Here is a 27633-nt window from a genome sequence, read left to right as displayed (position 1 = left end):
AGCAAGAAGATGAAATTCTTTTCTCTAATTGAAGTTATGTGCTCTTGCATTATGGCAGGATAATTCTCCCATATCTATGTGCCACTAAGATACTCTAATTAGAGAGCAGTAGTGAAACTTCCATATTGTATTTCCAGTTTACCTGACAGGATGTTTACATAAATCTGTTTTTAGGCTGTGCACAGATAAGATTTTTTATGGAGGAACAGCTCTACCGTATATAAAATAAATACATAAATAAATAAATGCTCAATAAATAAATAAATAAGCATTTAATTATTGCCTCCAAAAATACAATGAATAAATATGTAGGTAGAAATTAAATTATATGGTGAGACATATATATATATATATGTATCTCTTAATTAGCTTCTTTATTTTTTCACCTTCTTTTGTAAACAGTTTTGTTTGTTACTTGAATCAACTGTTTAATTGAGGTCTTTTGTAGGGTTTTGTTTTCCCTAGAGATGTCCATTGAATGCAAACTCATAGCCATGTCTCCATGTGTAGAACAATACACAGTACCTTTAATTTGGTTCTAATAACAGCAGATTGTTTACTAGTTTGTCTACTAGTAATTACTTTAGTTTTTATTTTAATATGCTGATCATAAAGTAATGTTTACACTGTGTTATGTCATTGGCTGATCTTTAATAAATATTTTAACCAGTGCATCAGACTCATTTTGAATTGACATTAGGTTGGTACAACGTTAAGTAGCTTCTGATGTAGTTAAGCTACTTTTAACACGTTAGTGTAACTTAGCTTGCTATAATTCTTTAGGTGGTAGCTTTTGTGTAGTGAAGCTTAATTTATTGTTAAGTAACTGATAGCTTAGCTCACTACATTGGACAAGTAGCTTGCCCAACACTGCTGATAAACAGTGAACCAACATACCTCTCAGCAGGTGCAGAAGTCTGGCTGAACATTTCCTGAACATTACAGAACACACTTGATTTCAGTGATTACTGCCTCAACATGTTACACAACACAGTTCAGGAGCCCCATTAGGATTATTTATTTATCAATATATGCATATGTTATATGCATGTGATATATATAGATATTCAAAATCAATTTCATGATTTCCATTTTTTTATTTAGTCAATTTCAATGTATTTTACTGGCAGCTGATTTTTCCTGTCTGTAATGGAAGGGTATGTAAACTTTCAAGCACAACTGTGTGTGTGTGTGTGTATATATATATATATATATATATATATATATATATATATATGGAGAGCACTTTTGGTGCAAATATATTTTTGGAGCCAACAGGTGAGCTGCAATAAATACATAAGCCTATGCATTTCTCCTCATCTTTCAATAACAGTCTTTTTTTAAGGATTATGACAGTAATGGGAATCAGGGTTTTGAAATGAGAGGAGCTCCAAAACAGAAAAGCGCACATTTTTCACACACTGGAAAAAATGTTAATCTAAAGAAGTAATTTTTTCTTAGAATAAGTGCATTTTGTCTTGAATTGAGGAGGTAAGTGAGACACTTTGCCAATGGAAGAAGAAAATTTACATTTAAAGTTAGAAAAAAAAGTCGCATTGTCTTATTTCAAGTGCATATTACCTAATTATCTTATTTTAAGAGTAAAAATACTAATTCCATTGGCAAATCATAGTTACCTGCTCAAATTATGGGTAAATACCCGTAATTTAGGAAAACCGGACTTATCTCTAGAATCAAGGTTTTATGGGAGAGGAGCTACAAAACTGAGAGAATGGTGCATTTTTAATTTCACATACAAAGCAGCAGCACATTCAGGCGAGCCATCAGTATGACATTACTGTAGGTGTTGTTTGTGAGCATAAAGTTCTTTCATATAATATTTTAATTTATAATTAGCTTTACCAGGTTTATTTTTACTGTGTCTAAACCATATAATTACACATGCTTCAAAATTTATGCTGGACATTTGCATTAAAAAAAATCAAAACATGCAGAAAAGACAAATATGAAAAACAAAATGTTTAGCATGGGAAAAATAAAATTGTAGTAATGTGTAATGTGTAGAAACGCTGAATATGAACACCTTAAGGTTTTGGACACTCATTACTGCCTGTTACAGCATGGAGTCCAATGAGCTTCATGCCTTTTATTAGCTACTTTAAGCTGCTTAAAAATATTTTTAGAATCACTCAGTTATAGAGTAATACAGATGTGCTTGCTGGAAAATGTTACCCTAAAGAGAAAATTGTGCTACTACAATAACTACCGTAGATATATTAACGTATTTTTTTCACTCTCCCTCCAAAACTCCCAAGATATAGTCAGTATTCATTTTAAATACAAAAACAGACATGCATATACCACAATACATTTACAATAATATAAAAAAAAAAAAACACAGAAAATGTAACAATACTGAGATGGTGGCTTTGGAGCATGTTAACTGCTGTCTAGTTAGTGTTCTCCTTTGTTGTGATGGTGACAAGCTGTTTGGCGGCTTTGGCAATATCATAAGCACACTGGATGACCTGCTGGGTTACAAGCTGCATGTCTGGCCCCGAGCACCCGTCCGAAGGCACGGCTTTCCGGCACTCGTTCTGAAGGCGGGAGGCGCTGGTGGTCAACAGGCGCAGGGAGCCTCTCATCGTCTCTGATCGCGGCTTCTGCACAGAAACACAAAGTGGGAGGGACACAGTCAGGTTTGTGGACAGTGGGACTAAATGGGATGAAGACTAACATAAGAGGACATCTTCAATACACAACAGATCTTGGATATGATCTTTTACATTCTGTGCCTTTCATGATTTGTTTATTGCATTTCTTTTGAGATCTCAAGAGAAAACTTGGGTTACTGAGGGCACAAGTTTGGCTTTCAAACTATGTCCATAAATGTTCAGTAGGTTTGTGGTCAGGGCCAATCCAGGAAGCATGATTCACCCAAACTACTGTAGTGTAAATGTGTATTGATCGTTTTCATTTTGGATCAAATAGCTTGTTTCTTTTTACATTGTAACAATCTAGCTGTTAATTTAAGACAGGATTCTGCAACCTTATGAATGCATAGAACCAGTTAACCCACCACCCAACAAAATAAGTCACTTAGAATAGCAAAATACACTCATCGGCCACTTTATTAGGTACACCTGTCCAACTGCTCGTTAACACTTAATTTCCAAGCAGCCAATCACATGGCGGCAACTCAGTGCATTTAGGCATGTAGACATGGTCAAGACAATCTCCTGCAGTTCAAACCGAGCATCAGTATGGGGAAGAAAGGTGATTTGAGTGACTTTGAACGTGGCATGATTGTTGGTGCCAGAAGGGCTGGTCTGAGTATTTCAGAAACTGCTGATCTACTGGGATTTTCACGCACAACCATCTCTAGGGTTTACAGAGAATGGTCCGAAAAAGAAAAAACATCCAGTGAGCGGCAGTTCTGTGGGCGGAAATGCCTTGTTGATGCCAGAGGTCAGAGGAGAATGGCCAGACTGGTTCGAGCTGATAGAAGGGCAACAGTGACTCAAATAACCACCCGTTACAACCAAGGTGGGCAGAAGAGCATCTCTGAACGCACAGTATGTCGAACTTTGAGGCAGATGGGCTACAGCAGCAGAAGACCACACCGGGTGCCACTCCTTTCAGCTAAGAACAGGAAACTGAGGCTACAATTTGCACAAGCTCATCGAAATTGGACCATAGAAGATTGGAAAAACGTTGCCTGGTCTGATGAGTCTCGATTTCTGCTGTGACATTCTGATGGTAGGGTCAGAATTTGGCGTCTACAACATGAAAGCATGGATCCATCCTGCCTTGTATCAACGGTTCAGGCTGGTGGTGGTGTCATGGTGTGGGGAATATTTTCTTGGCACTCTTTGGGCCCCTTGGTACCAATTGAGCATCGTTGCAACACCACAGCCTACCTGAGTATTGTTGCTGACCATGTCCATCCCTTTATGACCACAATGTACCCAACTTCTGATGGCTACTTTCAGCAGGATAATGCGCCATGTCATAAAGCTGGAATCATCTCAGACTGGTTTCTTGAACATGACAATGAGTTCACTGTACTCAAATGGCCTCCACAGTCACCAGATCTCAATCCAATAGAGCATCTTTGGGATGTGGTGGAACGGGAGATTCGCATCATGGATGTGCAGCCGACAAATCTGCGGCAACTGTGTGATGCCATCATGTCAATATGGACCAAACTCCCTGAGGAATGCTTCCAGCACCTTGTTGAATCTATGCCACGAAGAATTGAGGCAGTTCTGAAGGCAAAAGGGGGTCCAACCCGTTACTAGCATGGGGTACCTAATAAAGTGGTCGGTGAGTGTAATACATGATCTTTAGATGAGACACAACTTATTATCTTCATTAAACATCTGCTATAGGAAATTGCCATTTATTGTTTATTTGCATTTTTAGTTTTCAACCATTTAGCACCAAATGTTTTATATTTGAGTTTTTGAGACCTTTACATCATCTGTGCGTTATTTTTGTTCTTGGAAAAAAAATGATTTATAAAATCACACGCATGCGGTGAACAGAAAATCCATAACAAATTTCAGAGAAATGACAAAAAATATTTTTTTAACTTAAATAATTTAAAATTTCTTTTGTTTTTATTTGTTAGAATGTTAAATAAAAACAGTAGCTTCAAAAAGGTAATGTTTTGTTTATTATTCCATGGTTTAGTATTTACGGGGTTAAAATGATGAAGAAAAAATGTCTTCATCATTTCCTCTTTACGATACTATTTTATATAAAAACAATATAAACACAGATTATGAACTAATGACAAAAACATTTTTTTTAAATAAAAATAAAACATTTCTGGTATTGTTTTTCTGTTGTCTGAAGTGTCTAAGAATGGTATTTGTCAGTATACTGAATTCCAAACCATTAGTGGGTTCTTTAATGTTTTAGCCACTATTAAGAGCCATTGTAAAGGGCCAAAAGAGCCACTTGTGGCTCCAGAGTGCAGATTGCAGACCCATAAGGTGAAGCTGAAGAATTTGGAGAGAGTCTCCCATCTGTTTCCATTCATCCACTTTGTGTAATGCACATATTTCCCTGGTAGCTAAAGAGACCCCAGGTCTAAATTTTAAACACCTTAACCAAACCGCTCAGATTAAATGACATGCCTGGTATATTGGTAACCTATAATTACCACAAAGCTAATGCTGCTTGGGGGCCGTTGCTCTAGACACCCAATTGACGTGGCCCAGCACAGGATGCGGGATGAAGTTGACCTAGAATCAGTAATGATGATCGACTGCTTTACAACAATTCAGACAATGGCAGAAAACAAAATAACAAGACAATGATGGACTCCCTCAGGACATCCCATCTGGCCCTAATGCCTTAAATCCCTGCTCCAAAAGGAGTGGGTAGAAGTAAACACTTATAAAATACTCCATCCCTGGTACATGCATTATCTACCTCAGGAGGTGGCTGCAAATGGATAACCACTATGAAATGTAAGAATAATACTCTGTGACACAGACAGCTGCAGATGAACAGTCTCTGCGTGTCCACATCACAGGGCCAAAGGATGATCTGTTTCTTGCTACTCTAATCTGATGATTGGTCAGTTTCACTGCCAGTGAGTTCTGGTGAATTGCACAAACAGGTTTGAATAAATACATTTCTCAACTTTAAATCTAGAAGGCTGAAACTTGGTGGACAAAGATCCCAAACCACATCCAAACTGATTCCGAAGTGGATAAAAAAGGCTACCATTAGGCCCCTGGAAAATCCCTGCCATTAATCTATTAAATAAATATAGAATATGCTGGGGTTAATGAATATAAATCAACACATTTAATGGAGCTCTGTCATTTCTGTTAGAACAGGTCAAATATCAGGAAGGAAATATGAGTCTTATTGGTTCCTTCAAAACTTGCTAAGGTGCATTTATCAAAACATTAATAGGATGTGCATATATGTTTTTTACCTGTATGAACAATAAATTTAAACCTAGGCATTCCATTCTGTTGAGGCTATAGATTGTAAAATAATTTCAACTACAATGCAAGAAGTAAAATCTCATTTAAATATATTATGACATTATACAATGATTTAATCATTTCTGTCAAGACGGGTACAACATTTTTTTTAAATCAAACCTTGGGGAAGAGGGCAGCCATTTCTGTTACAGCCGTATGGATTCTTTCTGAGCAGGGGAGAAAACTGAAAAAATAAAACAAAAAGTTTAAGATTAAAATATAAATAATTACAAAAAATCATAATCATACAAATCCAACACAAGCAATAAACTTATATGCTGCTTAACCATTATGTAAAGCTATATAATTAATGTTTTACATGCCATATTAGAAACAATTCACCCCACAGCAAAAGCATACACCTGAAATATGATATCCTGTCAGTTTACAGCTGTTGCACGGTTAAACATACCTTTTTTTCTCGCATAAACATTTTTTTAAGACACAAAACTAAAGTATGCAAAGGAAAATCAATAAAAAAAAAAAACCAGAGCTTGTTAGCAGGTGAGGCACGGCAGAGGAAAGAGACCGTGTGAGGGAGAGGAGAATAAAACTGTGCCTGGGAGGCAGGGACAGAAGCCAGAGTACCAGGAGGTGGGGTCAGGGGACCGCAGGCTGAGAGACTGTAGGGGAGAGGGGGCCTTCTCGGCCCATGGCACCAGAGTGCTGAAACATCCCAGGCTGTGACGGAGTCGGCGGACTCCTTCACGCTCACATGGTCTACACACAGGTGGCGAAGGATGGGGAAGCCAATGAGAATTGGATCAGGATAGCAGAGGTAAAATGAGAAGGAAGAGATGTTGGCAGGAAAAAGTGGATAAAAAGAATAAAACAAAAAAAAAACTGAATGATGACGAATAGAGAAGTTAGGTTTGAAATGGATGCAAGGACATTAAGGCTGAATATCATCTCTCCTCTCCTTTAGTCTGACCTGTCATGTTTATTATCCTGAGCAGCTCGCAGGAGCTCCTGAATATTCTTGGTGATCTGCTCTGTTTTGCGGATGACGTCCTCCGTGCTCGGAAGCGTAGGGTCCGACTCCATGTCATCCAGCTCAGGGATAGAGCTGCCTTCTCCCAGCCAGCCACTGCTTCTCAGCCTCCCCCTCCTGCAAAAACTAAAGAGAGATATGTCCATAGATTTACAAATAAATCATATGTACCAAAAAACACAAAAAAGCATCTGTTGGCATAAACAAGGTCTTACCCAGAATCCTCCATCTCAGAGTCATTGAATGTGTTGTCATAGTCACTTTCTGGTACGCTGCTTTGCTTTTCCAACTTTGAGGTCTAGTTAGAAATTTAGCAACAAGTAAAAAAAAAATGTAAGGACTTTGCAGACTAAGCTTTTAAATAATAAATGAAATATGCTAAACATAAAACCTTTGTTTGCTAAACAAGTGCTTGTAACTGAAAATAAAAAAAAATGCAAAGCTAAATAAAACAGGCTGATAAAGCTTATAAAGCCAGAGCACCAAACTTTAACATAACAGGGGAAATACAAGATATGGAACAAGATAGTCTAAGGCCAAAGCTGATCCTGCTTGAACATGATCAATATCCAGTTTCTCTGTTAATCCAGTGCAGTAGAAAAGTTGACAGGTGCATGAAGGCTTGTAGATTCCTGAGGTGAAGGTTAAATAAGTCAAAGTAAAAGCAGTTAGCGGTTGTGGAAAGAAATCTCACACTGAAATTAAACAATGAAAGTTTTCCAAACACAAAACTGCAGAAAAACTTTACATTTGCAGCGGTTACCGTTTACATCGCTGGTACGGATTTGCTTGTTTTTATTTAAGTGTATCACTTTAATAAAGTTTTTATAAGACCAAATGTTGATACTGTTAAGATTTCAGACTCAAGGATTAAGGAAACTGACATTTTGCCTTGCAAGCATTTTGATCATTTTTACAAACTGCAGACCTCCAAGTTTAAAAACCCAGATCAAAATCAGACTTAAATGACAGTCCAACTAATGTTACCTCCATAAATGTTCATGCATAGACATGAAATAAATCCCTGCTCTACCTTAACCGAATATTCATCTTTTAAACAACACTTATTAGGGGTCAAAATGTTTGGCTGCTATAAAGGGAAGCTTCTATTTTCATTCTTTAGGTGCCAAAGCTGTCACCCACAAGGTAAAGTTAAGTTAAGCTTAACTGCTTTTAATGTTATAATGCAGCAAACATTTATAAAAAAAACAATTATATATACTTTTCTTTTGCATCACATCCCTTTTTACATTATTTTCAAAGTGTAGGAATGAACTGTTAAAAAAGCAGCTGCTGCAGTTTGCTTTTTAACTCAAGGTTCAGCTGATATCCTTACAAAAGAAATCACACCTTGTACTTTTTTTGCCACAATGCATTGAAAATTACACTTTTATTTTATTGGGTTAGATGTGATAAACCATCTCAAGAGTGTGGAATCTCTTCGTATTTAGACCTCTTTACTCTTACTTTCTCATTAATAAAAGGTTAATGTCAGTTTGAGTAAGAATAGGGAAGCAGATGTTGACCAAAGCTTAATGAAATCCAATTTAGATTTTGCCAAAAGCCATTAAGGACACATGGGAAGAAGGTGGTCCTGTCAGAAGAGATCGTTTTCATTTGGGCCAACTTGCCCAACACCATGTGTCGTGAGAACACCACCCTGAACGCATAATTTCATTAGTCAAACATGGCGGTGTGTGAATCATGCGGTTAGAATAATACAGCAGAGCTGGGGAAACTGGTCGGTGTTGCTTTCACTGGGAAAACAACCTAAAATATAAAGCGAGAGCTTCAATTAGTGCGAAGAACATTAATGCTTAAACGGTCCAGGGCCTAAATCTAATAAAGAACCTGAAAAAGATGAGAAAATGTTTATTTGATGCTCTTCATCTAGTCTGAATGAACGTATTATTTAAAGCAGATAGAGGTTCACCTAAAATCACTTGCAGCTTTATGACATTTAGATGATCATTTTCCTTCATTACATGTACAGAAAGACATGTCTGTCTTTCCCAAAAACCACAGTGAAAATTGAAACATGGCAAAATGCTTGAGTTCAAGGAGAAGAAATACTTTTGCAAGGCTAACTGTGCTCTTCTTCTTGTTAACAGAGGATGACGGCAGCCAGTGGGAAGTCGGCTCATGCAGCAGAGCAGGAGAACATAGGAAGCTTATGATAGAGGGACAGATAGAGGGGGCTCCAAGTGGATCTGCTGGCCCCCACAGGGATGCAGCACAAGTGCAAATTATACTTAACCTGTTGGGAAGTGTCGTCCTTGGACCAAGACAGGGTGGATGGAAATGAGGGAAGGGATGATGAGGTCACAAATGCACCCCTTTCTGTCTAAAGACAGAAGTTAAATCATATTTCAATGACAAAGTGTAGGATTTAAAAAAATAAAAAAAAACTGGAGATGGAGGTGTCCCCTTGAGATTATATGGCCGAGTGAAATGTGAAAAGCTCATGAAGATGAAATTGATCTTTTGATGAAAAATAAAGCTGTTTAATGGTTAAAACTTGAAGAAATTAAAACTATTAATATGATTCTTTAGAAAGATCCAAAAAAACTGCATAAACTCCAAACAAAAGAAGTAGTTAGAATCCAATCTGTTAAAAGAAAAGTCTTAGATATAACCATGTTAGAATATAAAATCAAAACAAAAGTAGAGGAATGTGTGTGTGGATGCATGCATTAAAAAAAAAAACACAGTGTTTATAACAGTAGCTTTAATACAAATCACATAAAACAGGACAAAATGCAAAGCTAACCGTCTTGCTTCCACAAATACAGTTTGTCCAAATAAAGCAGCAATCCAGTAAACTGAGACAATGTAGGTAGGTTTCTAAAATGGACAAAAAGAAATTAAACAAAAGTGTGGCATTGACATTTTCAATAATTGTGTTTGAAACAACTTAATGCCCAGAAAATTAAACAGAACCCTAAATGACAGCAGAAATGTTTCCAAATGAGGAAAGAAGACATGGAAAGCGGTGGAGGGGGGGGGGTGGAAGCAGCGAAGGAGAGCAGGGGGAAAGGTCTTACTTACATGGGATGGAAAGGGTTGCAGGGAGGGGAGACCCTCCTCTGGGTAAGGAGTTTCCCCTTTGGAAAGATAGGGCTTCAGGCCTGAGCCGGTCTCGTACATTGACATGGGCCGACTGACCCGCACAGACTGCCGGCGTTTCAGGGCTGAGGGGCTGGACGGGTCAGGGTAGTCTGTACTGCTGGGGGTCTGATAGACATTTGTTGTGAACTGCCGCCTCAGAGAGGTGTTCTCGCTTTGCAGAGATTGCAGCTGGAAGAGACAGTTAGCAGTGCTAAGAGGCGCTCTGAGCAAAGCAAGCTTTGGTCCCTATTACTTATCCTGGAAACCCTCTCTGACTTACAGTTTTTATACATTTCTACATTAGATTTGGTCTAAAACGGAATAAATTATACTTATTTGAACTAACACAAACATTTAATATAGCAATAATTAAGCAGATCTTTGTTGATATTTAGAACCTTAAACAAAATCTAAAGCTGTTCCAATGACAAAAGATTTACCAATCATCTTCATTATGCCAAATTAAGTCCATCAGTATTGTCAGGCTGTGACCAAACCGAATTAATGCCGACTAAATTAATGCAGTCTCAAAATGCCAAGCAAGTCATAAGCAAGCAGGCGACTATTGCACAAAGATGCAGCGACGGCACAGACAGGCTGATATGAGAATCATTAAAGGAAATTCAGAGGAAAAGCAAAAACTGGCCCCAAAATGAAGGCAGTAATTTGCATTCCACAAAAAGAAGATAGCAAAGAATAGGTAGAAGAAAGAGGTACAAAATCTATAGTTCAGATATATGATAATTATGAATAAAAAAATTAAAAGCTTAATTCCAAATGGTCTTTTGTACCAAGAAAATGATCAGTAGTAACATGTTGGCATGAACAATGCCTTATCTATGAATGGACACGGCCTGCTAGAGTCAAAAGGAAGAGGAAAAAAAAAACAAGAAGTACAGGTAAATCTCAATAAATTAGAATTTCCTTTATATGTTCTAAGTTTTAATTCCTGGTAAAAAGATGCTTAGGGCTTCCAGCTGTGGTGTTCTGATAGTGTACTACACTATCAAGATGTAGAAAACTGATACATCCCTCAAAGCTGCAAAACTCTTTCCAGAGAGGTTGGCTGTTCAAGAAAGCTGTATACAAGAATACTGCTTTTAAAGTTTAATGGAAGGAAAAAGTGAGGTATAAAATTAAAGTTGGCTGAGAAGTAAAGCTAATCCCAAGTTAAGGGAAAATTTAAAATACAGCCCAAGTCAATGCCTCCCCATACACAAAAGCATCCAGATTTAATAATTAGAGAGAACAAGGACCAGACTGCTGATCAGGGGTCTAAAGTCTGTATTTCATTTTAAACTCAAATTCAGAAACAAATCCCAATTGATTGTGGTCCAGATCAAAGCTTCCATAATAAGGGATTGCTTCTAGAGCCATGTATTCAGCTGCTGTTGGTCCACTTTGTTTAAGTCATACCATAAATCTAGCAGGAAATTGTGTATTTTTCTGATTGGTATTTCTCATACAGGTCTCCCATATAAAAGAGATGTTTAATTTTAATGGAACATCCTGCTTAAGCACAGTTTAATGTTAAAGCTATAGAGCAATTCCTGCCGATTTCATTTCCCTTCTGTCCACAATGCCAAAGGTAACAGAGGCTGCTGCAATGAGCATGGCCCCACAGTTTTTGACTGAAAAAAAAAAGTACATTCCTAAGTTATATTCTAACTTTAAAAAAAACAACTTTGCTGTAAAACAAAAATCGCTGAAGTTTATCTGCGTGAAAGCAATTTCACTTTCTGGTTTTGAAATGGCTAAAAAAATATATATTTTCTAAATATTCTAATTTATTGAGAACTGTACATTCATAAGGGTCAAATACTATTTAAGAATTTAAAACAAGCACTAAAAAAAACACAATTACTGAAAATTGAGACTGCACAAAACCTGTGCAACAGGGATCATTTTCTATGTGAACTGATCTGAAAGTGCAGCTAAAAGAAATTGGCTGCAATATTTCTGTAATAAAAAAAAAAAAACAGCATTCACAATGGAGCAACACATACAAACAGTCAGTTTATCACTGTTATTTCACAAAAAGTTAATTCCAGAGTTAATTATTTCATGCATTATTACAACATGCTTGTTAGTAACAGTAAATGCCATAACTCACTCCAACTTATACATAATAAAAATGTAACCTATTATTAAATGAAAAAAAAGAAAGATGCATTAATTAAGTTTTTAAAGTTAACATAAAACAAGGAAGAAAAAAAAAGAAGAAAATGTCCATTGTTCAATTCAGGGTCTAAAGCATGCTGGTTGAAAAGAAGGTTGATCAGTGCAGATTGGTTGACTTGGATCACTTCCCACTGTGCAGCAGAAGCTGCTCTGTACCTCCACTCCCGCCCCCCCCTACTCCCCGGGGTTAGTGATCTTATTGGTGGAGTGCAGTGGATACCTTTTTCTGCATCAGCCTCAGCTCGTCGTTCAGATTGTCGTTGGCTTTCAAGAGTTGCTGGATCTTAGCTTCAGAGGCAGTAAGTGCGTTTTTCACCTCCATGTATTCATGCATAGTTATAGGGCCGTCAGAGAGGTCAGAGTCCAGGCTCTGTTAAGGAAACGGGTTAAAACCAAACCAAGAACTGGGAGAATTTGTCCTCTTGTAAAACTCGGGTATTATAGGTTTAATACCTTTGTCCTGTCTCCTTTGCTTGAAGGGAGCTCTTGATCTGTATCTTCATCTGAAGCTACACTGTCATAATCACTGCTGTGTCTGACAGCCACACCCTTCAATAAAAGTTCAACATTGTCTGAAATGAACAAAGAAAAGTTGCAAAGTTAGTGTTTGCGTGTTTGATACAGCACCTTAAAAACATGTTCATTATTCGGTTGAAGCCCCACTGCAAGAAATTAAACGCATGCATTCTTTTTCTGGAAATAGGTGTATTTCCTTGTATGGAGGAGGTAAGTAAGTAATTTCCCAGTGAAATATCCATCCATCCATCCATCTTCCTCCGCTTATCTGGGGTCGGGTCGCGGGGGCAGCAGCTTAAGAAAGGAGGCCCAGACTTCCCTCTCCCCAGCCACTTCTTCCAGCTCTTCAGGAGGAACCCCAAGGCGTTCCCAGCCCAGCCGAGAAACATAGTCTCTCCAGCGTATCCTGGGTCTTCCCCGGGGCCTCCCACCGGTGGGACGTGCCCGGAACACCTCACCAGGGAGGCGTCCAGGAGGCATCCTAAACAGATGCCCAAGCCATCTCAACTGGCTCCTCTCGACGTGGAGGAGCAGCGGCTCTACTCCGAGTCCCTCCCGGATGACCGAGCTTCTCACCCTATCTCTAAGGGAGAGCCCAGCCACCCTACGGAGGAAACCCATTTCGGCCGCTTGTATCCGCGATCTCGTTCTTTCGGTCATGACCCAGAGTTCATGACCATAGATGAGGGTAGGAACGTAGATCGACCGGTAAATCGAGAGCTTCGCTTTTTGACTCAGCTCTCTCTTCACCACGACGCACCGGTACAGCGCCCGCTGCACGGCAGACGCTGCACCAATCCGCCTGTTGATCTCCCGCTCCCTTCTTCCCTCATTTGTGAACAAGATCCCAAGATACTTAAACTCCTCCACTTGGGGCAGGACACCCCCCCTGACCCGGGGAAGGCACTCTACCCTTTTCCGGCTCAAGACCATGGCCTCGGATTTGGAGGCACTGATCCCCATCCCGGCCGCTTCACACTCGGCTGCGGACCGACCTGATGAAGCCAATAGGACCACATCATCTGCGAAAAGCAGAGACGCAATCCTAAGGCCACCAAAACGGATCCCCTCAACACCTTGGCTGCGCCAAGAAATTCTGTCCATGAAGGTAATTAACAGAATCGGTGACAAAGGGCAGCCCTGGCAGAGTCCAACTCTCACCGGAAACGAGCCCGACTTACTGCCGGCAATGCGGACCAGACTCAGACACCGGTCATACAGGGACCTGATAGCCCATACCCAGTGAAATAAGATGATTTATTTTTAAAATAACAAAAAAAGAAAACTGAATGTTCCTATTCTAAGTGCATATCTAATTATATTATTGTATGTTTACGGTTGATGTATTTTCCTCTACTTTCAAGTCAAGTCGGACGAGCTTCCGTCTACCAAACAGCATAGTATTGCTATCGCCACGTCTAACCGACCAGAGGACCATGTATGCTGTGTACAATACAAGATTTTAGCAAACTGTAAAGAGGGCCTTGTTGGTTTATCTTCCAGAAAAGCAAAGTGTTTAATTAATTGCGCTTACAGTAGTTTGGTACACAGATGAACTGAACATCTCTGCAGCTCCTCCAGAGTTACTGCAGTTACTCCTTCTCCAACTTCTTACCTTGCACAATCTATTATTTAGGTGGAAGGCCATGTCCTGGCAGGTTAGCAGCTTCCACAAACTCTGAGATTATCTATGGCTGGAATCTTGTTTTATAACTGAAATTCTGCATTAAATCCGTCTCCCTGTATTCCTGACCTAACTGCGTTCCTCATGGTGTCATTTTCTGTACTAAACACAAATGCACACCAGATTTTAAGTCATTATAAACATGAATTAGTAAAATAAAATGCAATTTGCTTTTTTCATTTTACAATAACCAATTTTTGTCTTGTTCTTGAAACGAAATTCTGATTGTTATGAGACAGGTGGGGAACGTCGAGGACACCAACCTTTCGGGCTGCAAACTGAATTCCCTTGTTGTCTGCGTTTGGCATCACTCAATATGTCAATGACTAAAGTAGCAAATTCATGTGCGTTGAACCTTGCCAGCTTCTGTCGACCCTAAAGAAAGATAGAGCAGTCAAGAGGCAGTCTCTAATTCATATTTGCAGTAAAAAGCAGAGCATGGCAGCAGAGCAGCTGACTTGCCTGGTTTCTTGTTGATGAATACTCAGGGTTTACAGGAAGGAAGGGGACCAAAGTTGTCTCAGTCACCAAGGTGCTGTGATGCTGTGTGGCCAACCAGACTGCAGACAACAGGAGACAGAGGTGTGTATATATGAACCTTTCTGTAAACTGGTTGGAAAGGTGACACATGGATGACCTTCTCCTTTACCTGCATCCGTCTCTCGTCTGTCTACTTCGTCATACACGTCCATGGCCAGCTCCTCAAATAAATGATTACTGAGCTGCATGAAGGGTGATAACGCTGGGTTAAGCCTTAGGAGGTAGAATAAAATCTCTAATGGTAAACAAAATACTTACCGACTGCAGTTTTCTCTTTGCTGCTTTTGCAAGTTCTGTTAAATCTGGAGAGCTACAAAGAGAACAAAAAAACTATTTTAATGATATACAAATGATTGGCATCAAACATCAAATTGATCTTTTTTTTTTTCCCCAACTTATACTTACACGTTTCTGTTCCATCAAAAGGCAGCAAGTGAAAAATATCAAATATATCAATTACTCAAAGCCCAAAGTCTGAAAACTATTTATCTGACTGAAGTTAATTTAAGGCAGATTTGTTTACAGCTCTTTTCAGAATAATTGTATTATTCCCTAAGATTACAGAGATCTTGGGAATAACAATCACTGCAAAGGGTCACTTGACTAGATTAGGAAGGCAGCAAAGAGTGGGTTGGTAGAGGCTGGAGAAAAAAAGCTATAAAGAAAAGCCTGACTGCACTGCATCAATGGAAACTGGAACCAAGTCAATTGTGGTACATGGTAAATGGCGTGTACATGCAAACAAACTTTACACCACATTCAGTCATTCACACACTGGTGATAGACCTGAAGTCGGACTTTCATGAACTGAACATACCTGTCTGCCATCTGGGGAACAATGAAGTGCTCGCCGTTTTTATGATCTAACAGGGAAAAAAAAGGTATCATGAATGTACATGACCATTCTTTAAAAAAACATTGCAAGTCCATGTATGTTTTGGTAGTTGGATTTTGTAACAAGAGACCAGTAATTAAATTTTAAAAAGGAAAAAGAGTAGTTATTTAACTCTCTTTTTATTTTAAAACATACTGAACTCAAATACAGGCAGTTCTGTTTAGTTTTTTTTTTTTTTTCCTGGAGGTGAAAAACAGATCGAAGTGCTTCAAATTTAGTTAGATTGTCTGTTCAAGTTTAAATCGATAAACACAACTAAAGGTTCCAGATTATGACAAAAAGGCAATAGCTCTTTGGAGGTTTTTTTTAAATGTCTTGAACATAAATTAAAAATAACAGTAACCTCATTTCTACTTTGTTTGCACAACAGACAAAAAAAAATAGATTTTTAACTCACTATAAATGTTGTATCTTAAAAAAATCTAATACGTTGTTTTATTAACTGATTATGTCTTAAAATGTTTTCTATATAATCAATTGTCCTTAAAATACACTGATACAAGGTTAACTGATCTTACAGCAACAAAGTGCAGCGATTTTGCATTAAAAGGGAGTCATTATGGTGAACTTTGACAGTTAAATTGTTGTGTTGTGAATTAACACTATATAAATAAACTGAATTTAATTATTAGCTTCTTTACACAGTGCAGTCTATCACCTGCTGGGATGCACTGCGCTAGATAAAGAAAAAACCTACAAATTACAACCAGGCTACTTTTAAACTTGCGTGTCGGTTGCAGGTTTGTTAGGTCTCCTAGCTAATACATTCAGGCCACATTTCTCCTGACTTTCTACTCCTTACAGCTCAAATTACTAAATGACTCTTTATCTAATGAACTACAAATAAAGCTGCAGGGTTTGCCATCACTACTTATTTGTTGTGCAGACAGTGTTGTGCATCAACCCTCAAATTAAGGCTTCCAATTATAACATCCAAACAATTTAGTACCCTTTTGCTTTTATGTTTACCCGTCTTTGTGCTAAAGTAAGAAATAAGTGAATGAAAAAAGCTAAAAGCTTAACCAGAGGTGAAAAATAATCACGCTAACCACACATTTCCTGCTCCACATTACCGTTGACCGTTAACATTTCAGTTTGATAAAGCAAAATCCTAGATGACTCTCCAATAAACATTCCTGTCACTGCTAACCTGGTTTTCTGCCACATAAATAAAATGCCAGTCGATCAGTAAGTTCATACTGAATCTCCACCAGTCTGTCTGCCAACTCAAAGTGACCAAGGTCTCTGAAAAAAAAAAAACACAACAGGTACGCATACAGTTAAATTGCATAAATCCAGAAATGTCATAAAAAGAGTTTAAAAAAATATCTTCAATGTGTTAATATGTAACAAGATTCACATTGCATAGTCAATGGGGGTTTTGCCATAGCTGTCTAAAGCTCCAGGGTCGGCCCCATAAACAGCTAGCAATTCTGCCTGAGATGCTTGGCCTGCCTTCGCAGCTACGTGCAAAGGAGTGTTTCCCTTTTCCTGGAGGAGACAATGACCAAAAACACAGTGAGAACAATCAACATGAATATATGTTCAAAAAAATTTAATGTTGAAGTAGAAAAGCAAGACTCACTGGATGAAAAAAATTTGCTTGTGCTCCCAGAGACAGCAACCTCAGACAAGTCTCTAGATTTCCTGTGCGCACACTTGAGTGAAGTTGCTGGAAAATAATGATTACTGTAAGCTTACAAAAAAAAAACATAAGGCAAAAAAAATAATAAAAAAATCTAAGTAAATCATCTTCCTCTAATCTGGGCAGCCTTAAAATAAACGGCTTAATGATCCAAACACCAAATGATTTGCTGCAAAAGATCCTCCTTTACCATCCCTTCCTCCGCCAAACTCATTTCTATGAGCATAATCGAGTCTTTCAAAGGGCAAGTTGCAGCTGTATAAATTAAAATTTTAATCTCACCATTGCATTTAAAAGGAGCAAACCGTTATGGTATTACATTACTACTATTTATCAGTTTTAACTACTTTGCACACTTTTAAAGGACACATACCGTATTTTCACGACTATAAGGCGCACTTAAACGTCTTTTTTTTCCCTCAAAATGTGCGGTGCACCCTATGGTGCGGTGCGCCCTATGTGTGTTGTAACTGCGACTTTTGAGACCACCTCATTGAGGAGATGATGAAAGAGTGGCTGAATGTAAGGAGACCAGGTGTTTTTTTTTTCCACTCATCACCATCGCTGTTAATATGTAACTCCATGCGTGCCCATCTCACAGCTGATGTGAAAAACATGGGGAAACAAATTAACCCTGTGCTCGCTGTTCAACCGCTCGACATCGGTGTGAACCGGACCCAGCAGGTGCAGCAGAAGCAGCGAGTTTACATGCAAAGTCAATGGTTGACGCGCGTATAGGTGCAGCAAAAGGTCCTGCAGCCTTTAAGCATCTAACGCACCGCCAACGCGCTGCTGCTGCTCGAGATGGAAAAATTGAAGTTTTGCTGCTGGAAGCGCCGCATCAACCAATCAGAGAAGCTGATCTGGGAGCTGACAGCGAGACAGACACAGCGCTCTGATGACATATGATATTAACGCAAATGGAAAAGGCTGGATGGATGAGGAGATGATGAAAGTGTAGCTGAGGGAGGTGTAGCCTATGTGAGGAGACCAGGTGGTTTTTTCCACGCATCACCATCGCTGCATGCCCATCTCACAGCCGATGTGAAAAAAAAGGTGAATCAAATGGATACTGTGCTCGCCGTTATCCCGGGGGGTCTGACAAAGGAGCTTCAACCGCTCGACATCGGTGTGAAGCGGCCGTTCAAAGTAAGGCTGCGAGCGGCGTGGGAGCGATGGATGACAGACTGAGACCACAGTTTAAGGATAAGTGGAAGGCAGCGGGGCAAGTTACGCCACCGTTAGCGGATGGATTGTAGATGGACTAACGTGTCTGCTGGCTCTGTTGTAGGCCTACAAGCTTTTGCAAAAGCCGGCATTATTTCTGAGGAGCTGCGCTGCACGGAAAGTGACTGACAGCGAAGATGGGAAATTGGCATGTCTGATTTAGCGCAGCTGTTTTATTCAGAAACAGAGGATGATGACTTTGATGGGTTTGATTAATACTTTGTAATAAATACATGAATAAAGCACAATCATACTCAGTTTTGCTCCCGCTCTATTTTTCTACCTGAAAACTTAATTCAACAGCAGCCTCTGGGCGTGTCTCCTCCTCTTCAGCGCGGTGGCTGGCAGGTGTTTTTTCATCTAAATAATCTAAATCTTGCAGCTATATTTGCTGTGATCAGTGGGAATTAAGTAGTTTTATTATGTTTTTAAGTGAGAAAGTCCACCTGAAAACGTAATAATTGCAGTCAGTTCATCCAGATTATCTATTTCTGTCGGAGGCGCTCAGACCCCCACATACCAGCGGTGCACCGACAGCAGAAATCCCTTCATCAGCAGCCTCTAGGCTGGGCAGCCTCCGGGTTCACGCGGTGGATGGCAGGTGTTTTTCATCTAAATAATTTAAACTGCAGGCACCCATAAAAGCGAACATATTCCGTCGGCAGGTTTCAGGATTTTAAGTTAATTTAGGAGTGATCACAGCGCTGTGTCATCTGCGATGTGTCTGTCTCACGGCCAGCACCCAGGTTTGACTAATACTTTGTAATAAATACATGAATAAAGCACAGTCATACTCAGTTTTGCCCCCGCTGTATTTTTAAATACGCAGTAGAGGTATTTAAAGGTAGTAGAGGACATGTACCTGTATATAAAAAACGCGCCCTATAGTCCGGTGCGCCTTATGTGTGTGTTAAATACAGAAATGGGACACATAACTGAGAGTGCGCCTTTTAGTACGGTGCGCCTTATGGTCGTGAAAATACGGTACCTCTATTTTACAACATGATATGGCTTTTTTTACACTGGAGTGGGAGATAATTATGTTGCGGACCAGATTCGGCCAGCAGGCCTTGAGATGGACAAATATTATATACAGACTCAAGGCTATGCTATTTTGCTACAATTCTGACTATTGTTTAAAAGTATTTTGCATTATATTTTTTCTCAATAAACAAACATACTCATCTAAAAAGCGTTCTGCAATCTGTGAATTATTTTCTTAAGGCTTTAACAGATCCATCATAGGCCAATGAGTGTGCTGAATGTTCCACAGTGATCAGCCATTTCTCCTTACCTTGCTTAAATCCTTTGCTGTAGAGCTGTCATCTTCACGGCACGGCATACGATGGACAAACGCCAGCATTTGATATTTGGCTCTAATAAACTCCGATTTGTTTGGGCTTTTAAAAGAGAAATATGACATGAAAGAGTAAGCAGCAATTATCTTATTTTCATCATCATTTAAATCCTGAAAATCTCCGGTCTGTTGATTACACATTTTAATGTTTATGCTTAAATTTTTGCCAGATATACAGCATTATGTTTTTATCCTTATTTCTAACATTAACATTAAACTCAATTAATCAAATGATCATAACTTAGATTAGTGGACATTAAATACAATTTGTTTATATTAGACTAAGACTTAGACAGATTTATCATTTTGTTTACACAAGTGTAAAACAAAAAGAAATTACGTTTGGAACAGCTCTCTGGACAATTCCATCTTTTTTTAAAGTGCAGCCTTGGAAAATAGTAAAAAAAATATATATATATAAACAGTAATATACAGGTGCTGGTCATAAAATTAGAATATCATGAAAAAGTAGATTGATTTCAGTAATTCCATTTAAAAAGTGAAACTTGTATATTATATTCATACATTACATACAAACTCATATATTTCAGATGTTTATTTTGTTTAATTTTGATGATTACAAATGACAACAAATGAAAATCTCAAATTCATCATATCAGAAAATTAGAATATTGTGAAAAGGTTCAAAATTGATGGCCCCTGGTGCCACACTCTAATCAGCTAATTAACTCAAACCACCTGCAAAAGCCTTTAAATGGTCTTTCAGTCTAGTTCTATAGGCTACACAATCATGGGGAAGACTGCTGACTGAGTTGTCCAAAAGACGACCATCGACACCTTGCACAAGGAGGGCAAGACACAAAAGGTCATCGCTAAAGAGGCTGGCTGCTCACAGAGCTCAGTGTCCAAGCACATTAATAGAGAGGCGAAGGGAAGGAAAAGATGTGGTCGAAAAAAGTGTACAAGCAAGAGAGATAACCGCACCCTGGAGAGGATTGTGAAACAAAACCCATTCAAAAATGTGGGGGAGATTCACAAAGAGTGGACTGCAGCTGGAGTGAGTGCTTCAAGAACCACCACACACAGACGTATGAAAGACATGGGTTTCTGCTGTCGCATTCCTTGTGTCAAGCCACTCTTGAACCACAGACAGCGTCAGAAGCGTCTTGCCTGGGCTAAAGAGAAACAGGACTGGACTGCTGGTGAGTGGTCCAAAGTCATGTTCTCTGATGAAAGTAAATTTTGCATTTCCTTTGGAAATCAAGGTCCCAGAGTCTGGAGGAAAAGAAGAGAGGCACTTCATCCACGTTGCTTGAAGTCCAGTGTAAAGTTTCCACAGTCAGTGATGGTTTGGGGTGCCATGTCATCTGCTGGTGTTGGTCCATTGTGTTTTCTGAGGTCCAGGGTCAACGCAGCCACATACCAGGAAGTTTTAGAGCACTTCATGCTTCCTGCAGCTGACCAACTTTTTGGAGATGCAGATTTCATTTTCCAACAGGACTTGGCACCTGCACACAGTGCCAAAGCTACCAGTACCTGGTTGAAGGACCATGGTATCCCTGTTCTTAATTGGCCAGCAAACTCTCCTGACCTTAACCCCATAGAAAATCTATGGGGTATTGTGAAGAAGAAGATGCAATACACCAGACCCAACAATTCAGAAGAGCTAAAAGCCACTATTAGAGCAACCTGGGCTATCATAAACCCCGAGCAGTGCCACAGACTGATCGACTCCATGCCACGCCGCATTGCTGCAGTAATACAGGCCAAAGGAGGCCCAACTAAATACTGAGTGCTGTACATGCTCATACTTTTCATGTTCATACTTTTCAGTTGGCCAACATTTCTATAAATCCTTTGTTTTTATTGGTCTTCAGTAATATTCTAATTTTCTGATATGATGAATTTGAGATTTTCATTTGTTGTCATTTGTAATCATCAAAATTAAACAAAATAAACATCTGAAATATATGAGTTTGTATGTAATGTATGAATATAATATACAAGTTTCACTTTTTAAATGGAATTACTGAAATCAATCTACTTTTTCATGATATTCTAATTTTATGACCAGCACCTGTATGACTGTAAATTTACAGTTCTACTTTTTCATTTTTTTTAATATAAAAAATACAAAAAAAAAAAATCAAAACAAACAAGAAGTGTCATTTGAATTTTTTTATGACTATCAGCATAATTCAGGAAAACACAAACAATGTTTTAAAAATATGTAATACATGGTTATGAAACGGGTGTCAGAAGGGACAACACAGAGTACGAAACAGAGGTACAAACTGGCAAAGAAGCAAACTGAATCACAGCGACAATTACTGCATTTGATAATTCATTTAAAAATAAAGACAGAAAAACACAAGAAAAATATCTTACTGAAGCTTGTCCTGAGGATTAGCTTTACGTTTTCCACTCATCACAGATGCAGGGTCCAGAAGGGAGTGCTCCCATATTGAATTTGCACCATTGCTGTATAACGTTTGCACCATCTAATAGAAGTAAAACAAAGATTAAATTAAAGATTAAAACCTGTCAAATTCAATAAAAACTGCCTCCATGAATACTTGCTGTGCAAATGTGTAAGGCCTAGGTGTGCAGAGAGGACAATTGCATAGAATAGCACAGAGGTTTGCAAAAAAAAGCTGAACATAAATGAGTATTCTGTCTGTCTCATCAACCTGGAGCTGCGTTGGGGGCCATGGAGAATGGGTCAGGTGACGGACTTGGGAGCTGTGCCTTCCGAGACCTCGGTGAACACTGCAGCACTCGTCACAAATCAACACCCCTCTGTTCACAGAGGCCCAGCGAGGCTCTAGAAAGCAGGGGAACAAAGCCAAAATCAGGAAACTTGCAACCATGTCACAGAAATTACATTTTAGGAAAAGAAAAATTCATCAGAACTTTTCATTTAGAAGGTCAGAACAGAACAGAAATGGCTGGGAAATAAAAACTTTTTTTTTTTTGCTTTTTGTAAAATGTTCAGGTATTTCTAAGTAAATTAGAATAGAATTGAGAAGTTAAATTTTATTTTAAATAGTGGATCACATTAAGTGCTGTGCAAAGGTGTCAGCCCCGTTACAGATTTCTTGTTTTTTTTCCCCCTTATGGCCGTCTTAAATATTTCAGTTGATCAAACAAATCACGAAAGGTGATAAAGATAACCCAAGTAAATACAAAAATCTGATTGGAGAAAAAAAAATGTATTCATTGTGCAAAAAAGGAGGCTCCTATGTAAAAAATAAAAATAAAAAAAACATCTCCTAAACCAACTAACTAGTTTGGTTTTTAAGTGATTCAGAGGTGGCTTTGCTCATGTACTTTGGCCCCTTGTCTTTGTGTAGAGCCAAAGTGTGATGGAGCATAAAGTCAAGTACTGATGGCTAAAAAAAATAAACATTCAATAGGGCAATTAAGTTTTTTGTTTGTTTTAAGTTGTTTTAACTGTAAAAAGGAAGTGAGGACCAACAGTTATGAGGTGGAAGCACCTTCTGAAAGAGCAGCTTCCTCTTTCAAAGCCATGTTGAGACAAAAGAGAAACAGAAAAAAGCTGTGTATGAAGGTAATATATGGTGCTAAGAAGAGATACTGTGCTCCTGCCATATACATGTGGGTAAATAATCAATCTGATAGCAGATTGAGTTTGGATGTAAAAGAGTTTTCTCCAGTGCCATCTTCAATCAGATTCATTTTCCAACACTAAATTAGACCAAAACAATCCGATGAACTCATAAGACCCCCACATCCTCTAAACCATCAGGCATACAATGTATCTGGCTTTGTGAAAGGGAAGACAGACACTGAGGACTGTAAATGTCTAAGTAGCAGCTGAGGTGCAGAAGCAACAGCTGCTGGGGTTGGCGGTCAGATTTTGTCTCCTGGGTCCTCTTTTTCTCCACTTAACAACTCTCCACAGGGAGTTGCTGACATGCCTCCTTCATGCTTTTCTCAAAGAGAGGGGCTAAACTTAATGCTGCATCCCAAAACTCCAAAAATATAAACAGACAACAACCGGTACCAGCCATATGCTGGGGCAGCTGCTGAAAAACCCCCGGGGTTAACCAATCCTAGTGACGAGAGATGAAGTCTTGCATACTTTGTGAACTTGCTCATATAGCAATAAAAGCAAAAGATAGTTCACATAAATTAAAGCACAGCAAGGTTTTTTTGTTTTTTTAAATAAGGGAAGCTATGTATCGCAGAGTCTCTAAGCAAATTAAACCATCAAACACTATAAAACAAGAGAATTGTTCTGCAACAGCAGTGATGCAGTCAATGCGCTCTGCATCCTGTTTTGCTTCCTGTGCATGCTGAAAGCATCACGTCACTTCTTTTTCCTTTAAATGGGACTTTTGAAAAGTATCTGAGAAACAATGCAGCTATTATTTGTTCCTCTTTCATAGGCCCATTACAGTGTGAAAGTTCGCCCCAAGCTTCTCCCAGGCCTATAATTTACTTCAACGAGCAGATCTCCCTCGTAGGATGATGATGGTACGGTCTCTACTGGACTGAAGTAGGTGTGGGCTTGAATGCGAGTCGAATTGAACAATAACTTTCATTAAAAGTACTTGCTGTTCCTTCAAGTCACGTTAGGCGGAGTAAATTTGCAAGCTGTGCTATGTATTAAATCTCACCAACCACAGGCTCTGCTGTCCAGTCAAAAAAGCTTGCGATTTGCCATAGCAGGCTTCAGTTTAAGAAATTTCTATAATGTAAACAAATATTTTTTTTTTCTAGTTTTCATTCCAGTCACTATAACAAGTAAATTTTTTATTACTATTCTTAAAGATTGGGTATAAATTTTGCTAACATACATCCTTTCGGCAATCTTAAGGCAGCAAAAAATAAATAAAAATAGTAAACAATCCTAGGATTTTGCCCACTACTCTGCCATTACATTTATTTAAAAGAAAAAAATACTCTACAAGTGAAGAGAATGACATTCAGGCTAGAGGATAAAACAATAGATGCTTTCAATGATTACCATGAGAAAAAGACCAAAGTTATAGGTAATAATACCTGTGTTAATGTTTTGGGGGATTTAAGGAAACTGATCTCCTATCAGACAAAATGTGCAATGAGTGAAATATCACCCTATATGGACTTTATAATTAGAGAAGGAAGCATTGTTGAAGAACTATGTACTCTAAATGCAGAAGGATATGCCTCTGGTCGCCCAGCAAAAAATGCAAAGTAATTATTACCAATTTCCTAGACTACAAGTGGAGAAGTTATGATATATGGGTTTTTGTTTGAGCAAAAATAATACATACAGCAGATAAACTATACCAGATCTCGGTTCAAACCTAACTTACAATAAATAGACTGTCTTCTTAACTTCAAGAGCTAATCAAAACTTACCTTTGCAATCTGAATGCTTATAACAATGTCTTCAACAAGAAGACTGAACCATTTTATAAGAAGGAGTTGTCCAATAGTTAAAATATCACCTTTTACCACCTTGGCTATTATTACAACCAGTGATGATAACAATAAAGTAATATTTATGTTTCTGGTGCTACAACTACTGCCCATGTCTAAACAGATCTGAACAATAATATCTATAAACTTGTAGATTTGCAAAAAAAAAAGAAAAAAAAAGAAAAAAAAAACTTTTTTGTTTGGATTTATAAATGAAGGGAACTTCAGATTTGACTCAAAGAGGACAGGTGAATATTACAAAAATTAAACCTGAAGTAATTTCTCTAATCTAATTGACACCCCATCAGCTTGTTTTTTATAGCAGGGAGGAACCGTTAAGTAGAAGAAGCGCCGCGGGGCGAGAACCATAATCTGATCACATCCCGGTGCGTTAATAACCAAAAGTCAACAGACAAAAGTCAAACCTTAAAAAAAAAGTGAACGAGCTTACCTGAAACACAGCAATCTGCGCACACTTCAGTATTTCGCAGGCGTTTAGACATCCTTTAAAGTGGAGGAAATGCCTTCTAAAAGGTGCAGAGCATTAAATCCGTCACCATTGCTTTACACTAGAGGAAGACGCCTTCCGCGTTAGCTACACTTAGCTAATAAATGGGGAAAAAAGGGGGGGACCTGCTACTTTATTTAGCGAGTTTGTGTCGCCACCATGATAACATTACCTTTCAAGATTTTACAACAAGCTTCTGGCCTGCATTATAGCTAATAGGGCACCCACCTGCCTCGCTAACTAGCCTGTGCCCATTTGTGAGTTTCTGTTAGAAGCAGAAGGAGCAGCTGCGACTGTGACCTACTAACAAGAGCTAGCAAGCCCCGAGTCTGGGCTGTCAGGAAGCACAACTAAAAACATATACCAGTGACGCCCCCTGGTAATACTTTAGTTTATACTAAAATAGTTGTATTTTCTTGGGTTTGTAGACCTGTATCTAAGCAGAAAGGCAAAATACAATACAGAATATTTAGTGCCGTACAACCTGATAGGCGATATTCAGGAAGAAAAAACATGATTTTATGTACCTCTGCACGGGAGGTGAGTTTGATTTACGCACCGTCTGACAGGGTCCAGCAGGGGTCACAATTATCACACAGATTCATCTTGAGTAGAAATAAGCTTGATGTAATATTTTAGGAATGTTTGTTAAGAAAATGCTCAAAATATGTGTCCTTCCCTGCAAATGTATAGTTACACAAAACTAATATACTAATGTAATTATAATATCTAATTATACACGTTTTTTTGTTTGCTTATCAAAAATATTAAAGAGTGTAATTTACAATGTGTATTTATACTGGAGTTATTGTTGACACTAATGCTTTAGACACAGAAAATCATGATATGCTAATAAAAAAAAATGGACTCCTTTTAGAGTATTTCTTTGGCAAACATAAACAAAGATCCTGTCTCTTGTTAAATGAAATCTGAAATCCAAGAACTTATCATTACATGTGTTAATAAGGAGAGGGTGGCATTCTTTTCTTTTCATTTATTCCAAAGTAGTTAAGAAATAAAAATGACGAGTTTTGACTGCGAGGCCTGTTAGTTAAACAGGAAAGAAACTTTTTTTAGCATTTACCATTAACATAAAATTGGCAAGTTTAAAGTTGGACATTTCTTTCGAGAAAGATTTATAAAACTAACTAAAGATTAGCCTTAATGTTTACCAAGATGCAAGGTGACAGAGGTCAAAAATAACTCCAAAAATAATGGTCACCATCATCTTCTGCTTATCCGGGACCGGGTCACGGGTGCAGTATTCTAATTTCCTCTCCCCAGACACCTTTTCCAGCTCCACTGGTGAAAGCCTGAGACATTCCCAGGCCAACTGAATCTCTCCAGTGCATCCTGGCCCATTCCCTTTTCCTCCCCGCAGTGGAACGTGCCAGGAACACCAACCAAGACAGTCGTCAAGAGTGCATCCAAAAAAAGATGTCCAAGCCACCTTATCTGATCTTTAACGATGGAAGGAGATGGCTTTACTCTGAGCCTCTCCCTGATGATGACCAAGCCCCTTACCCTATCTCTAAGGGAGTGCCCAGCCACCCTGTAGAAAAAGCCAATTTCTGCCATTTTAATCCAGGATGTTGTTCTTTCTGTCATGGATTTCATGACC

At 38.6% G+C, this 27633-nt stretch overlaps 1 protein-coding gene across 9 annotated transcripts; it reads right to left on the bottom strand.

Moving 5' to 3' along the window:
- Positions 1 to 1725: 1725 nt before the first annotated feature.
- Positions 1726 to 26344, bottom strand: git2a (G protein-coupled receptor kinase interacting ArfGAP 2a). Of its 9 annotated transcripts, none has more exons than XM_038290016.1 (22): positions 25956 to 26007; positions 22765 to 22898; positions 22463 to 22575; positions 20051 to 20156; positions 17470 to 17556; positions 17245 to 17375; positions 17035 to 17129; positions 15807 to 15852; positions 15395 to 15400; positions 15248 to 15299; positions 15099 to 15171; positions 14912 to 15009; positions 14713 to 14824; positions 12703 to 12821; positions 12470 to 12619; positions 10009 to 10257; positions 9218 to 9304; positions 7176 to 7258; positions 6901 to 7086; positions 6558 to 6689; positions 6090 to 6153; positions 1726 to 2624 (listed from the first exon to the last, which is right to left on the bottom strand). In XM_038290016.1, exons 1-22 carry the CDS (start codon positions 26005 to 26007, stop codon positions 2412 to 2414), a joined length of 2388 nt encoding a protein of 795 aa, XP_038145944.1. In that variant the 3' UTR covers positions 1726 to 2411. The 9 variants fall into 9 exon arrangements, with proteins under 9 accessions (XP_038145944.1, XP_038145951.1, XP_038145945.1 ...); XM_038290020.1 differs by having other exon boundaries at positions 2487 to 2624; positions 6529 to 6689; XM_038290023.1 differs by lacking the exon at positions 10009 to 10257 and having other exon boundaries at positions 25956 to 26344.
- Positions 26345 to 27633: the final 1289 nt, after the last annotated feature.

This window comes from Cyprinodon tularosa, unplaced genomic scaffold, assembly GCF_016077235.1.
Source record: "Cyprinodon tularosa strain WSP-4 unplaced genomic scaffold, ASM1607723v1 ctg275, whole genome shotgun sequence".
NCBI lineage: Eukaryota > Metazoa > Chordata > Actinopteri > Cyprinodontiformes > Cyprinodontidae > Cyprinodon > Cyprinodon tularosa.
This window is presented reverse-complemented; position numbering and strand designations above follow the sequence as displayed.

What these genes read in the sequence shown, in the direction of transcription:
- git2a (XM_038290016.1), bottom strand. Translation starts at nt 26,007, where the DNA reads ATGTCTAAACGCCTGCGAAATACTGAAGTGTGCGCAGATTGCTGTGTT. An exon ending in GGCCCCCAACGCAGCTCCAG is followed by an intron (nt 22,576 to 22,764) that starts GTTGATGAGACA and finishes TACTTCTATTAG; the next exon opens with ATGGTGCAAACGTTATACAG. An exon ending in TTCAGTTTGCAGCCCGAAAG is followed by an intron (nt 12,822 to 14,712) that starts GTTGGTGTCCTC and finishes TGTTCATTTCAG; the next exon opens with ACAATGTTGAACTTTTATTG.